A 16,696-nucleotide genomic window follows, 5' to 3' on the forward strand; every position below is an offset into this window, starting at 1 on the left:
TGTGGACAAATTTAAAACTTTTCACCTTCAACTATTTAAGATAAACAATAATAACAAAAAATAAAATACAGGGGAAAAAACAATGACTTACATATGCTAGCCTGCATTTCCTAAAACAACGTCGTGGGTTTGCTTCCGTCCATGATGTTAAAACGATCCACGGAATGCCACATTAACAATTTTGAGGATCCCTTCGATAAGCAGAACCAACCACTCTTTTCGACCTTCGACGACAGGAGCTACTGTAAGAACCCTCCCCGTCCATCCTAACCTTCCATGAATGAATCTTTGAAGCTCTCTCTCGATTTATAGAGACCTTGCGATTTCTGGGTACCTCGCTAGAAACAATGGAGATTAGGGATTTGGGATTCGGGGTGATGGGGGTTTTCTTATTTCATTATTTTACCATTTTAATTTTTTAATTAAAAATTTTATTTTTGAAAAGAAATAAATAAAAAAAATAAAAAGAGATTAAATCTTATGCGTACACGTGTACCGTTAGTCATAGTAACGGATGTGGTATGAACGAACAAACACGAAAGTCCACTTTAGGTACTATTACCGCTATTTTTGGAGGTTGGTGACTAATTTGCATCAACGTGAACTTTTTGGCGACTTTTACCGCAAATTTCCCTATATATATTTTTATTTTTGAATAGAAGATGAATTTTATTAAACCATTTCATGCACGATTACATCAAGAATGTTACTCGGGATAGAACTACCCGAATAACTACGATCAACATATAACCATGAGTCTCGAGCAAAAGCATGAGCAACACGGTTGGCAAATCGTTAACAAAGTGAAAATTAACATTGTTCAAACTAGAAAGAAGATCTTTGCACTCCTCAATACAATTACCAAACGGAGAGACCATAATCACTGAACTCCGAAGAGCTTGGACCGTGACAAGGCTGTCCGTCTCCATCGTAACATTAAAGAAGTTTGAAGTCTTTATCCAACTAAGAACCTCCTTCAATCCAAGAGCCTCGAACCCGATCTAGCTTAAAAATTTCTCTATATTTTTTAAGTAATGTTTAAAAAATACACCCTTCAAAATTTCCCAATTTTGCTTTTATCTTGGGGTTTCAAAGTTACAGCAGTAGCATAACTTCTTCTTCTTCTCTCTCTCCTTTACTCAATCTCTCTATCGGCGGGCCTTTGGGTTTTCTTCGGTTATGTGGCAAACTCATAAAGCTACCCTACGAATATTATCAACCTCGTTCACAAACTAATCCGAGATCGGAGAGGAGACGAGGTATTCCGTTTCTCTCACAACAGGTACTGTACTTGAGGTTTTGAGTTTTGAGGCTGCTAACGAGGATTAAATACAGAGACACATGATTGAAACTTTGTTTGGTTGTTTGAGTTTTCTAAGTGATTCTCTCTGTTTTCTATGGAGTTCTACAGGAATATGATTTAGCTATTGTCATTTCTCTTTTCTTATTTTCTTCTTCTTCTTTCCAATGATAGTACTGAGTATATTATTACCATTTCAAACGGTATAATATGATTATGTATCAATAGTAATACGAGATTTTGTTCTAATCTGGATGATTCCGAGCTTTTGTTCTCAATCTTTTTCCATTTGAACGTATGGGCCAGAGCCAAAGAAACTTTCATAATTTTCTTATTCTGGTTCAATAAAAAAGTTTTTGTTTCATTCATGCGAATCTCATTTGTATGGTATTTCTTCCTATATATAAATCAGTACTGTGTTTAAGTTTGGGATAACTCTATATCTTGGTGTTGATGAAGTGTTTGGTGATATTGAGAAACTTCTCTCCAAATAAAATCTATTTATGGTGTTTCTAGCCAATTTAAATTGTAACTATTCTGACTACTCATAGTGACAAATAAGTTATTTGGAACAATGTTTTGTTGTTGACTGGAGAGATAATTTGTAGTTGTTTCAAATTGTATAGGTATTTTAATAGGAGAAGCAAATGAGGCAATGCTTCATTGAAATGTTACCAATTAATAACCTGTTTGGAGAAGTTTTGAACCAAAATGGACAATGCTTCATTGAATAGCTACCAACTAATAGCTTGTTTAGAGAAGTTGTGAACAATTATGGTTTATTCATTTGCATCTCTTCAACATTGTTGTTAGTATTTGACATGTTTCTGTTAAAATTAACAGAATCTTTAAAAATATTCTATTAAGCCACAAGAAATTCTTTTAGTATAAGTTAGGTATGTGGACTGAGTAAATGTATACATTTTGAACTTGATCAAGCAGTTTTTCCATGATGAATGATGGCAAAGCTGTGGTTGAAAGTTTTCTGAAAGTTCTTCCACCTGTAGAGTTCTGTTGTGTCTACGGTTCTGCTCTTCATCCAAATAACAATGACAAGGTTTCTCTTTATATTTTTCATCTTATTTTGTTACTTGTTTATACGTGTACTAACGTTGCTTTGAATTTCTGATACGGGTATCAGTCTAAACTGGTGGACTATATTCTTGGTGTGTCAAATCCACTGGAATGGCATGCTGAGGTAAGCTCAAAGACAGAACTTATGTTCTTTTGTAAAGGATGCCTTAATTCTTATGGGTTTTAACTTTTTATGGGAACAACCAAGAATCTCAAGTTGAATGGAGATCACTATGCTTCGTGTTTGCTGCACCTTGGTGGGGAAAAATTGGTACTTTTCTTTCTTTCTCTCTCATGCATATAGCATTACATTGACATCCTTGTGTTCTGTCAACACTACAGTGATAATGCCCCCATATTAAGTTATGTTGCCTTTTTTCTTAAAAAAAGGAGACAGGTAAATGTCTAAGACTGACTCCCTCCCAAATTTATTAGCGAGCCTTGCTTATGGGGACGCGAACAAAAAATATAGGAAATAAATTACGAATATAAAAACTTTCAGAACATGTATAAAACTTGTAACTAACTAGCTAAGATTATCTTGATGTTACATGGGACCCCATTCTCTGGTAAGTTATGTTACCTTTTTAATGAAGTTAACTTTTTTTTTTTTGTTTTTTCGTTTTCTAAAAACAAAGAAAAGAAAAATGAGAAACATATTGGGTTTTATTAGTCATGGAAGGATAATTACAAAAGATGACAAATCATCTTTGGTTACCAAGCAGAACAGTGAATCATTCACGCTTATTGAATCATTCATTACAAGGAGGTGCTACTGTAATTTTTTGCAGTCTTTATTCACACTTTTACTTATTGCTGATTCTAACACTATATATCTATGACTGTGTTAGATCACTGACATTGCTGACAATATTGGTGTGGGAGCTCACTTCAACCCTTATGTTACTTGGAATGACAAGGTATTGAGCATTCAGCTCTAATGATAAGTTGGACTGTTTTTAAGCTATGGGTTCTACTGCCTTTTTTTTTGTTAATGGTAGTTTTGACACTGAAATTATTAAGGTTTTTATTGAGTTTTAGTTCTTATATTATTTTTCACCTTTTGCATTTGCTACTCCTGAAATATGTCAACTTCTTAACTCTTCGCAGATGTTCAAATATGGTGTAATTGGGATGCACAACTTGGTTCAGGACATACTTAACTGGGAAAGGTTCTACTTGTGTGGTCGATTGCAAAAACCTGTAGGCCTTCAGTGTTTTTCTTCAACTCGTATGCAATAATTAAAACCATAATTAAAGTGGTGATTTTTTTTTTTTTGCCTTGATAAATCTGAGTAAGTTTGCTTATAACATTTAAAGAGTATGGGTGCAAATTATATTAATAATAGGTACATAATGAAAGATTAACATAAGTTTGTAATGGGGTCCAATAATTGGTTATTTTGGTTGTTTGGATCCCTTTTAAACATAGAAACTCAAATTTCCTTTTAGTAAGATGTTTTACCTAGTCTTGTTAGGAGTTGGGATGTTTTCTTTGAATCCTATTATTGGATGACATCTTCATATTTTCCCTTCACTTTTATTATTAACATTCCTCTTTTCTTATATGTCTATATCAATGTGTGTGTATATATATATATATATTTAAGAAAATTCTTTGGTAGGAGCATGATTTTTGTCCCAATGTTAGAAGCGTCTCTGTTTTTGGCACACGCTTATTTTATATGACGGTGTGAATTATAATTATTTAGGACTTTCGGTGTAGAAAAGAAAATCCTTTTGCAGGCATGAAGCCTTCATTACATGTATGCCTTGTCATGTCACGTTTATCTAGACAGTTTTAAATATTAAATTGCACTTGGGTCGACTTTTTTTACAAACTAGAATATTTGATTTTTTTAATTTTTAAAATTGAAAATCTCTCGTGTAATTATATTTTATAAAGGAAAGAGTGTTTGCATAATATTTTTAATTTGCTGTTAAAGGAGCATCATTTGCAATTCTCTGGGTTCTTGTGCTAATTTAGATTTGTTGTGTCCTTTGCACTCTTATGGTTAAGGGACCGTTTTTCTATTCACGATGTGATATTTAACTTGGGGATATAAAACATTTTTCCTCAGGTTCATATACTGGTGGATAATTTAGATGTTGAGAATTTAAATTCAGTTAATTTAAGGGCTGCACTTTCTGCTGCTCTCCTCCTTCTGCCGAAGAAGTTTCCTGAGGTTTGTTTCTTTGTCAATATGCTCAATCATTTTGGAATTACATGAATTTCCTCACTGCTCTTTTATGCAGGAAGATCTTTATGCCAAAATATGCAGCCTCTCCTATATGGGCGACTTGCGTATGCTTTTTGCTGAGGACAGATTCAAGGTAAAACTTTAATATCGGTCGTTTTAATCCCTAACAGTGACTCATATTCATCATTGTAAATGAACTCTACCTTATTATATATCATTGGAAGACTTATCTTCTATAAAACTATTTTTCTATAAATTTATATTTAGGACTTTATTAAATTTTAAGTTGTGTAAAATATGGTGATTGAATTATGTATTGTATTCCATAGAGTAGTACTTATTTACTATAAAACTATTTTTCTATAAATTTATATTTAGGACTTTATTAAATCTTAAGTTGTGTAAAATACTGTGATTGAATTATGTATTGTGTTCCATAGAATAAAATATATTTATATACAAAGGTAGGAGACTAAATAGAAAATTGCTAAATACAATTTACCTTAATTTTTACAAATAATATACAACTAATATTCTAACACTCCTCCTCAAGCTAATCATGCCTAACTTGTTACAAAATAATCAACCCACACCCATTCAAAACTTTTGTAAAAATATTTCCTAATTGTTCTTCGATCTTCACATATCCTGTGGAGATAAGGTCTTTTTGAATTTTCTGACGAACAAAATGACAATTAATCTCAATGTGCTTAGTTCGCTCGTGGAACACAGAATTTGAAACAATGTGAAGAGTAGTTTGATTATCACACTACAATTTTGCTGGAATAGAAGTCTTAAACCCGAATTCAGTCAAAAGCTGATAAATTCATATTATCTCACACAGACTGTGCCATAGCTCTATATTTTGATTCAACACTGGATCTAAACACATTATTTGTTTCTTAATCTTCCAAGAGATCAGATTGCTCCCAACAAATACACAATATTTTGAAGTGGATCATTTATTTACCTTGGAGCCTACCCAATTTGCATCAGAGAAACACTTCATCTGGGTATGTCCATGATCCTTGTAAACTATACCTCGTCTTGGTGCTCTTTTCAAGTAACATAAAATTTGCTCTACTACTGGCCAATGAAGAATTGTTGGAGAATACATAAACTGACTAACGACACTAATTGAGAATGCAATATCTGGACGAGTTACAATTAGATATTTCAACTTTCCAACCAATCTGCGATATTCTAAGGATCTTCAAATGGTTCCCCATCACGTGTAAGATGCACAACTAGATTCATTGGAGCATTACAAGGTTTTGCTCCCAATATTCTGTCTCAGTTAACAAATCAAGTGCATACTTTCTTTGAGATAGAAAATACCTTGTTTATACTGAGTAACTTCAACACTCAAGAAATATTGAGCACCCCTAAATCTTTCGTGTGAAACTAGGTATGAATGAAAGACTCAAGGGGCGAGATACCTTCAATATCATTTTCATTAATAACGATGTCATCAACATACACCACTGACAAATTAATACTAGTAGTTGATCTTTTATAGAACACAAAATGAATAGAATTACTTTTTCAACAACCTGACTAAATTTACCAAACCAAGCACGAGGACTTTGTTTTAATCCATATAAAAATTTGCAAAGACGAAAAACTCGTCCTAACTCATTTTGAGCAACAAACACAGGAGGTTGTTCCATATACACTTCTTCCTAAAGATCTTCATGAAGAAAAGCATTCGTAATATCAAGCTGATGCAAAGACCAATGATGAGTAACTGCAATAGAAATGAACAGTCGAACAGATGTGAGTTTAGCAACGAGAGAAAAAGTATTACAATAGTCCACTTCATAAGTTTGAGCATAACCCTTGGCAACAAGACAGACTTTTAAACGAGCAATTGTTCTATCTTGATTGAATTTAACCGTAAACACCCATTTGCACCCTATAACCCGTTTTTCTGAAGGTAAATTAACCAAGTCTCAAGTACCATTTGCAACTAAAGCATTCATCTCTTCTATCATTGTAGCAAGCCAAGCAGGATGAGATATTGCTTCACGAACAATTTTAGAAATAGTGATAGAATTAAGAGAAGCAATAAAAGAGAAAGAAGAAGAGGAGAGATGATTATAGAAAACAAAAAAAATAAATAAGATATGTACATTGGTGTTTACCTTTACGTAGTGCAATGGGAAGATCATCTTTGAGTTCCGGATCTAATGACGAAGATGCTGGTGCAGGGCATGAAATGAGAGGTGGACGCCTAGTGTACATTATAGGATGCTTAGGAAGTGGTGGAGGTGTAGGTATTGTGGGAGCTATGATCGAGGCATGTGAAGGAACAAGAGACTCATCAGAACATGTATCAGGCGCAGAGGATGTAAGAGAATATACCAGCAAATCATCATCCTCCCTTGATGAGTAGGAGTAGGTGAAGATGAAAAATAAGGTGTATTTTTCACGAAAACATCAATAGAAATAAAATATTTGTTGAGATTAGGTTAATAACACTTGCACCCTTTTTGAAAACGAGAATAACCAAGAAAGACACCCTTTAATTCCTTAGGGTCTAATTTGGTGATATGTGGACGGACATCGCGAGTAAAAGAAAACATTGCCAAATACCCAAGGAGCAATTGAAAATAATGACTTACTAGGAAAAAGAATTTTAAATGTGATTTCACCATTAAGTATAGAGAATGACATGCGATTAATAGGTTTTGGCCCAAAAAAGTTTAGGAACTTTCATTTGAAACAAGAGGGCACGTGCAGCTTCAAGAATTTTTTACGTTTTGCTACATCATTTTAAGGTGCAGTATCAACACAAGAAGTTTCATGAAGCATGCCATTAGAGGTCATGTAAGATTGAATTTGAGCAGATCTATACTCTTTGGCATTATCACTTCGTAGAGTACGAACATGAACATTAAATTGATTTTCAATCTCAGCACAAAAAGCACAAAATATAGAAAACAACTCAGAACGATTTTTCATTAAATATAACCTGGTTACACGAGAATAATCATCCACAAAAGTAACAAAATACCTGAATCTAAGTTGAGACAAAATAGGAGGACCCTAAACATCAAAATGAATTAACTCAAAAGGAACACTAGCACGTTTATTGACTCGAGGACTCAAACTAACATGATAATATTTGGCAAACTGATATGACTAACAATCTAATGAAGACACCTTACCATATTGGGGATAGAGTTTCTTAAGCAGAGGAAGGGATGGATGACTCAAATGGCAAGCCTCAAAAGCGAAAGCAACACTAGGACAAGCAATAGAGACTGGTGGAAGTGGATCAAGAACATACAAACCGCCAGATTCATGTTTTTTACCAATAATCTTCTTCGTCATATGATCTTGAAACAAACAATGATTGGAAAAGAATGAAATTGAATAGTTTAGATTACGAGTGAGTTTACTAACAAAAAGTAAATTAAATTACAATTTAGGTCAATGTAAGACTAATGACAAAGTGAGCAAATGTGTGGGAGCAACATTGCTAGATCCAAGAACAGAAGATGGTGATCCATCATCTAAAGTAACAGTAGTGGGATTATGAGACTGAAAAGTGCAAAAGAGATTGGAATTACTTGCTATATGATTTGTGGCACTAGAATTAATGACCCATTTTGAGGATGTGGAAAAGAAGACATGCATTAGAGTTACTTGAATTAATTATTGAAATCATAGAAAGAGATGAAGACTTAAGTGATTCTTGATACCTCGAGAACTTGGCAAATTCATCAGCAGAAATAAGGACCGAGCTGTTAGATGCATCACTAGTGCTTGCAATATTAGTAGAATGTTTTGGTTGATTTTTGAACTGTAATTTCCTACACTCAAACTTAGTGTGATCTGGTTTCTTACAATAGTTGCACATGATGCTCCCGGAATTCGGTGTTCGATTATCAGGTTCTTGTGAATTACTTCTTTTGTATCCACTTGGAGTAGAATTGTTTCCTGATGCAGAATTGTTACGACTCACCAATGCACTATTAAGAGGAGATGAATAGGTAGTTTCTGTGCGAAGAACACGAGTAAACACATCTTGTGAAGATGAGACATCGGAATAAGAGAGAACTTGTGATTTTGGAGAATCAAACTTAGATACTCATAATAACTATCTGCTTTCGTTGGTGTTGTTGAACCTTCACATCAGTACTAAATGGTAATAACACATTAAGCTCTCTATATGTTTTTTAAATGCCATAAAATAACTTATAAGAGACTGATCTTTATGCTCCGCATGATAAAAGACTTTGTAAACATCATATATGTGAGATATGTTGTCTTTGTCACAATATAGAAATTGAAAGTAATTTATTATGGTGCGTTTATTAAACTGTAACTGGAATCAGAATAATTAATGGAAGAAATGAATCTGTTTAAAATAGAAAATAATCGGAAACAATATTTTATTATATTGTTTACTAAACTGTCTGGAAAGAAAACCAAAATCATATTATTTTATTTACATAACTAGAAAAAATAATCAAAATGCTTTAATTTGATAAAATTGCTATTATTAGAACATATAATTATTTTCTGTTTATAGATTTTTTGTTGAAAAATCAGCTTTCTTAATTATTATTATTATTATATAGTATAGCTGTATAATAATAATTCTGTTTTTATTGTACCATATTTTTAGGGAATTAGTTTAGAGATTCATTGCATCTTAATTATTTGATATGTTTCTCTTTATAGACTTGTACATGTTATATATACTGTTTTATATCAAAAATAAAATAACACATAGAACATTTTTTCCCTAAATCTGTCGACTTGGTATCAGAGCAATAGGAAGATCTAGAGTTTCAGATGTAGGGCTTGAAACAGATTGTGAAGACAAAATATTACTTGGAGACAAAGAAGAACTAGGAATAGAAGAAGAATTACCTGGGGTACTTGAAGAACCATTGTTCAGGGCTTCCATTTGGTCTTGTGCAGGGATGATTGGATGGTCTCTACTTCTTTCGCAAATGTTCTTCCTTGAATAAACCACAGGCTCAAGAACATTACGATTTTTAATATATCGTAGCATTTTTGTTTCTGACAAACCAAGATTAGATTCGGATTCAATAGATGTAGGTTGAGTTTTCTCAAGAGAAACATCAAGAATAGTCTTAGGTAAAGGTTCAACAAGTTCCCAAAAATTTTGTACCACTGAATTCTCACCCTGAACAAATTTTTTTGAGAAATAAGGACTATTTTCAGCAAAAGAGACATCCATAGTAATATAGATGCGTTTAGAGATAGCTCTAGGATCTGACTTAGATCTAGACCTTTTTGGAAGATGAACAAAAACAGTACTCCTAAAAATCTTCAATGGTAAATTTGAATTAATTCTAGAAGTAGGAAAGAATTTTTTGAAACAATTCAAAGGAGTAGTGTAATGTAAAACTTTAGTAGGCATTCTATTTATCAAATAAGATGCAGTAAGAACAGCGTCCCCCCATAAATATTTTGGAACATTCATATAAAACATCATGGCACGAGCTACTTCTAACAAGTGTTTATTCTTTCTTTCTGCTATTCCATTTTGTTCGGGAGTATCAGGACATGTAGATTGATGCAAAATACCTTTTTCTTTTAAAAAATTTCCCAAGATGTGATTAAAGTATTCTGTTCCATTATCAGTTCTTAAAATACTGATTTTTGTTTGAAACTGATTTTCAATCATTTTGTAAAAATCAGTAAAAATTTGTTCAACCTCAGACTTTTCCCTCATTAAATAAACCCAACAAAGACGAGTGTGGTTGTCTATACAAACCATTTTTTTCCAGAGTTAGTGGTAACCTTAGAAGGTCCCCAGACATCACTATGAAATAGATAAAATGGTTTTGAAGGATGATAAAAAGATTTTATGTAAGGTTTTTGTTGGCTTTTGGCCAATAAACAACTTTCACATTGAAAAGACAAAAGATTTAACAGTTTAAATAGTGCTGGAAACAAATGTTTTAAATAAAAAAAACTAGGATGGCCTAATCTATAATGCCAAACCATTATTTGATCATAAACAGAAAGAGAACTAATGCTACTGAATCCTTGTGCAATTTTATTTTCAGAAGCATTATCTTCGAAATAATAGAGTCCATTAATCATCCTAGCATTGCCAATCGTCTTCCCCGAACTCTGGTCCTGAAAAACACAATGAGATTCATGGAAAACCACACAACAATTAGAATCTTTAGATAATTTGCTGACAGATAAGAGATTGCAAGTAAGTTTAGGAACATGGAGGACAGATTTAAGATCTATCCCCTTAGAAATCTTAACTAAACCTTTTCCTCAATGGATGAGAAATTACCATCAAGTGATTACACTAAAATTTTCTCTCTCCTCTGATTGAGAACTGAGCCATGCACACGAGGGGGTTCCATGGCCCTTCTGTCCATGGAATGCACCGAAATCCCACTGGTTTTGGGAAGAAAAAAGGTCACTACCCTACTGGTTTTGACTGGAAAAATAACACTGCTTCGACTTATAATCAGAAACTCCGAAAATATTGGAGTTTCCACACCAAACACAAGGTGTTCATGATTACTTTGACGTCCGATGGTGGCTCTGTCCGCATTTGTGAAAGAACTAGACATTTTGGGTATGAAGTTGCTATAACGATTGATGTTGTGGATTGGATCATCGAGACCTTGAAGGAAGTCCAGCAGAAAGAGGAAAGGCGAAGAGTCAGCTTCAAAAGATCGTTTCGAAATAGGTCTGGTTGCTATCTCGTGAAGTGCTTTTCGAATACAAAAGGATGTTTTTTGAAAATTTCAGTGCTTAAGAACAACGTGATGAAAACAGTCATCATACCTGAAGAAGAGAAGGCGAAGGGGTGGTCTGATTTTTTAAGGTGTCTCAACAGCACTATGAAGAGAGAGCAAGCTATTGTTAACGGGAATAGGCTTCAGCAGAAAGCAGAGACAAACAATGGAAGATTATCGAATCAGCGATCGTGGGCGAATGTAGTGAAGGAGCCGTGGAGACCAACGACCAAACAGAACATTCAGGTGGAGAATGCTAATGCAAAAAAGTTTGTATCTGCTAAAGAGTTTGGCCGCAGGAAAGGAGATATTGAGTGGATGGAATTATTCCCAGCCATCAATCCTAGCTTCAAACCAAAAAATCCTTATCCAGAGAAGAGATCCCACCAACCAAAGTTTTATGAATACATGAGATCGAGGGCGCAAATCAGAAATTGGGAGCTGGCCACTATCCTTATCCGAGACAACAGCCATGCATCCTGGAGTGTCATATTCTATAATCTCTCTAGGGAGTTAGGGAGAAAATTGGTGGTTAGTCAATTATTTGATGACAGATGCATAGTTTGGTGTAAGGACAAGATGGATAGAGATGAATTAATCAAAACTCAAAAAATGAGTGTTCCAGGGGCACAAACTGTAGTGTCTTTTCGTCCATGGAGTTGGGAGTCACAAAAGGAAAATATTAAAGTGGAGTGTAGGGACTCCTGGATTGGAATACAAGGTTTGCCTCTGAACCTTTGGCATATGAAAATTTTCAGAAAAATTGGTGATTGTTGTGGTGGTCTCTTGGATGTGGATAAAGACACGGCTGAAGCAAGCATGCTCTCGCATATGAGACTTCAATTGAGGGGTGATGATTCTGGTTCTGTACCAGAATCTGTGGTCTTAGAGCACGAAGGTAAATGGGTGGAATTGAAAATGTTCAAACTTAATGATTTAAGTTATAGGTTTCATGGATATTTTGGTACTTGTTGGTATCAAGATTTTGATCACAACAAGGTGTTTGGGGATGGTAATGAGCCTGCTGTAGAAGGAAAAAATGGAGTAAATGGAGTGGAGGTAGTTGAAAAGGTTGGAGATGGTAGGGATGAAGAAGAAATATTGGCAGTGGCTGGCAGTGTTGAGAATCATGGTGGAGCCGAGCCTGCTGTTCACCAAGAGGCTGAGAACTGGTTCATGAACGAAGATGAGATCAATAGAGAATCTGCAACAACTTTTTCAGAAAAAATAGGGGAGTCGGTATCGGAGAACTCAGTAGCTCCGGGGATCATGGTGGCCGGTGCTCATTCAGGGAAGATTTTAATGGGCAGAAATGATTTTGTGACTATCGAGACTGATTTTCATGCGCAGATTAATGGTGTGGAGGCGGTTGGTATTTTCAAAAAGAAATCACAAGAATCTAGGGGAATGATAACTATTCATAGTATTTTTAGGAGGCTGGTGAGGGACCTAGAAGGGCCACGTGTTAGGTTGTCCTTCATACCTAGTACTTTTATTAATTTAAAATACATGTGGCAGCTATATGAAGATGATATCTTTATTAAAATGGGCCAAGATAGTATTGTACCTGAGGTGGGCCGAATATATGCTGGGGAGAGGCCCAAGATTAATTATTTGGAGGGGGTAGGGCCAAATGAAGGCTTGGGACAGATTGTTAGTGGGCCGGTTGGTGTGGCTGCCCCTTTATTGGGATTGGAGGTGCTGAGCAGTGACATGGGTCACCCAAATTACAGACATTTGGGCCCATATACAATTTTACTGGATAAAAGGGCAGTTCGGGTGCCCTTAGCAGATCAATCAAAGCTGCCTTGAATGAGCTAAATGTAATTTTTGAAGGCATTCTCAAGAAAGTTAGACCGAAGAGAAGAGAGGATTTTAAAAATGCAACTATTAATTTATGGGAAGACTTCATGGCTACAGGAAGACTTATTTCAAACTCAGTATTACAAGCATCAGAAAAAGTTTTACTTGGGGAGGAAATTATTAGCAAAAAAATGCTGAAAGTATACATTAGAAAAAGAAAATTCATTTCTTCTGGCAGCGTTGATGTAATGGAGCAGATAGGTGGGGAAGATCACCTTGAGGAGTTGGACAAGGATGAAGACCCAAGTGTGGAAGCAATTAACAAATTCAGCTCAGAAGATGACAATTCGGAAGAGGAAGATGGTTCTTGTACTGAAGAGGAAGACGAAGAAGAAGAAGTAGAAGAAGAAGAAGAAGAAGCGGAAGAAAATGAAGATATTTTATGTCATATCAATGAGCTTTGGCAAGAGGATGATAGATTTAAAGGTGATTCAGAGCCTCATGAGCTAGTTACTGAGCAAGCAAGAATGGAAATGGCCGATCCAGACGAGAGAGATAATTTGTTGTTTTCTGAATCGGAGCTAGTTGAATCCATGGCAGAACTGGGCATGAATCTAATACTTAAAGAAAAGGAAGAGAATCAAAAGAATCAGTGTTCCAAAGGTGGAAGGAAGAGCAATAGAGAGCTTAAAAATTTGACCTTTAACATAAATTATGAGAAAGGTCAGAAAACAGAGGGGCTTCCAAAAAGATCAATATGAGAATCCTAACTTGGAATGTTAGAGGAAGTGGAGACAAGATGAAGAGAAAGGCAATCAAGGCTACAATCAGTAAGGTGAATCCGGATTTAGTGGTGTTACAAGAAGTGAAGAAGGCATCTGTTGACAGAAAGTTCATTGGCAGTATTTGGAGATCCCGGTTTAAAGCATGGATTTTGATGCCTGCCATAGGAAGATCAGGAGGCACGTTGGTAGTATGGGATACTAGAAGTATCAATGTGTTGGAGTCCATGGTCGGTGAGTTTTCCATTTCAGTATTAATTGAAGCAGAAGGTCGAAGACCGTGGTGGTTCTCGGGGGTCTACGGTCCATGTTCATATAAAGAGAGGTCAGTATTTTGGGATGAGATGGCGGGTCTAAGTGCAATTTGTGGTGATATGTGGTGTTTAGGAGGGGATTTTAATGTGGTTAGGAGAGTGCAAGAGAAACTTAATAGTAACTCTTGGACTAAGAGTATGAAGATGTTTGATCAATTGGTGCGAGAATTGAAGTTAATGGACCCGCAGTTGAATAATGGAAAATTTACTTGGTCGAATTTTCGAAACAAGCCTATTTGCTGCAGGCTGGACAGATTTTTATTCACCAACAGCTGGAGTAATGCGTTCACTTTTGTGAGACAAGAGATGTTGGTCAGGATTGTTTCGGACCATAGTCCAGTTGTACTTGATTCTAATCCCCCTTCCTGGGGTCCTAGCCCTTTTCGCTTTGATAATCAATGGCTAGAGCACAGTATGTTCTCCAAGAATTTTGAGAGTTGGTGGCAGAAGGCTGAAGGAGCTAGTTGGGAGGGCACTAAGTTTATGAGTAAATTGAGGGAAGTCAAAGGCAACATTAAGGAATGGAGCAAAAAGATATACGGTAATAAACACTTGACAAAAATTGCAATGGAAAGAAGACTGATGAAGCTAGACAGTTTGGAAGCCTCTGATGAGTGGAACCAATCATTAATGGAGGAAAGAAGGGCAATCAAAAAAGAATGGCAGCAACTGGTCTTCGAAGAGGAAAGAGGTGTATAATTGAAATCAAAATGCAAATGGGCTAAGGAAGGCGATGCAAATTCAAGATTCTTTCATAATCTGCTGAATGCAAGGTGTAGAAAATAGTGATTCGAATTGTATGTTGATTTCATAGAATAATACATATTTATATACAGAGTTAGGAGACTAAATATCTACTAAATATCTACTAAATATCTAACTCTCTTACAGCTAATATACACCTAATATCTAACACTCCCCCTCAAGCTGGAGCATAGATGTTAATCATGCCCAGCTTGTTACAAAGATAATCAACCCGCACCCCATTCAAAGCCTTTGTAAAAATATCTCCTAGTTGTTCTCCGGTCTTCACATATCCTGTGGAGATCAGACCTTGTTGAATTTTCTCACGAACAAAATGACAATCAATCTCAATGTGCTTAGTTCGCTCGTGGAATACGGGATTCGAGGCAATATGAAGAGCAGCTTGATTATCACACCATAATTTTGCTGGAATAGAAGTCTTAAACCCAAATTCAGTCAAAAGCTGATAAATCCATATTACCTCACACACAGACTGGGCCATAGCTCTATATTCTGATTCAGCACTGGATCTAGATACAACATTTTGTTTCTTACTCTTCCAAGAGACCAGATTGCCCCCAACAAATACACAATATCCTGAAGTGGATCGTCTATCTACCTTGGAGCCTGCCCAATCTGCATCAGAAAAACACTCAATCTGGGTATGTCCATGATCCTTGTAAACTATACCTCGTCCTGGTGCTCCTTTTAAATAACATAAAATTTGTTCTAATGCTGCCCAATGATGAATTGTTGGAGAAGACATGAACTGACTGATAACACTAACCGGGAATGCAATATCTGGACGAGTCACAGTTAAATAATTCAACTTTCCAACTAACCTGCGATATTTCTCAGGATCTTCAAATGGTTTCCCATCACGTGTAAGATGCACAGCTGGATTCATTGGAGCATTGCAGGGTTTTGATCCCAATTTTCCTGTCTCAGTTAGCAAATCAAGTACATACTTTCTTTGAGACAGAAAAATACCTTGTTTACTCCGAGTAACTTCAATCCCCAAGAAATACTTGAGCTCCCCTAAATCTTTCGTGTTAAACTGGGTGTGAATGAAAGACTTAAGGGATGAGATGCCTTCAGTATCACTTCCAGTAATAACGATGTCATCAACATACACCACTAACAAAATGATACCAACAGTTGATCTTTTATAAAACACAGAATGATCTGACTTACTTTTCAACAAACCAAACTTCTCAACAGCCTGACTAAATTTACCAAACCAAGCACGAGGGCTTTGTTTCAATCCATATAAAGATTTGCGAAGATGACAAACTCGCCCTAACTCCCCCTGAGCAACAAACCCAGGAGGTTGCTCCATATATACTTCTTCCTCAAGATCTCCATGAAGAAAAGCATTTTTAATATCAAGCTGATGCAAAGGCCAATGATGAGTAGCTGCCATGGAAATGAACAGTCGAACAGATGTGAGTTTAGCAACAGGAGAAAAAGTATCACAATAGTCCACTCCATAGGTTTGAGCATAACCCTTGGCAACAAGACGGGCCTTTAAGCGAGCAACTGTGCCTTCTGGATTGAATTTAACCGTGAACACCCATTTACACCCGATGGCCTGTTTTCCGGAAGGTAAATCAACCAAGACCCAAGTACCATTCGCAACCAAAGCATTCATCTCTTCTATCATTGCAGCAAGCCAACCAGGATGAGACATCGCTTCTCGAACAGTTTTAGGAATAGTGATAGAATCAAG

At 35.7% G+C, this 16,696-nt stretch overlaps 1 protein-coding gene across 7 annotated transcripts in view; it reads left to right on the forward strand.

Moving 5' to 3' along the window:
* Positions 1-978: 978 nt before the first annotated feature.
* The window catches only part of LOC115697436 (uncharacterized), a 28,568-nt gene continuing 12,850 nt past the window's right edge, over positions 979-16,696 (forward strand). For 2 of the 7 annotated variants that reach the window (XR_009688769.1, XM_061118823.1), the window contains exons 1-8: positions 981-1,282; positions 2,243-2,357; positions 2,442-2,498; positions 2,583-2,645; positions 3,226-3,294; positions 3,485-3,577; positions 4,456-4,560; positions 4,631-4,708. Coding sequence is in view for 5 of the 7 variants with exons in the window: in XM_061118823.1 (XP_060974806.1) it covers positions 2,250-2,357; positions 2,442-2,498; positions 2,583-2,645; positions 3,226-3,294; positions 3,485-3,577; positions 4,456-4,560; positions 4,631-4,708 (573 nt within the window). In the remaining 2 variants the exon portion in view is untranslated. Of the gene's footprint in view, positions 1,283-2,242; positions 2,358-2,441; positions 2,499-2,582; positions 2,646-3,225; positions 3,295-3,484; positions 3,578-4,455; positions 4,561-4,630; positions 4,709-16,696 lie in introns of all 7 variants that reach the window. The other 5 variants (XM_061118822.1, XM_061118824.1, XR_009688768.1 and 2 more) reach the window with 3 other exon arrangements.

Source organism: Cannabis sativa, chromosome 7 (genome assembly GCF_029168945.1).
Source record: "Cannabis sativa cultivar Pink pepper isolate KNU-18-1 chromosome 7, ASM2916894v1, whole genome shotgun sequence".
NCBI lineage: Eukaryota > Viridiplantae > Streptophyta > Magnoliopsida > Rosales > Cannabaceae > Cannabis > Cannabis sativa.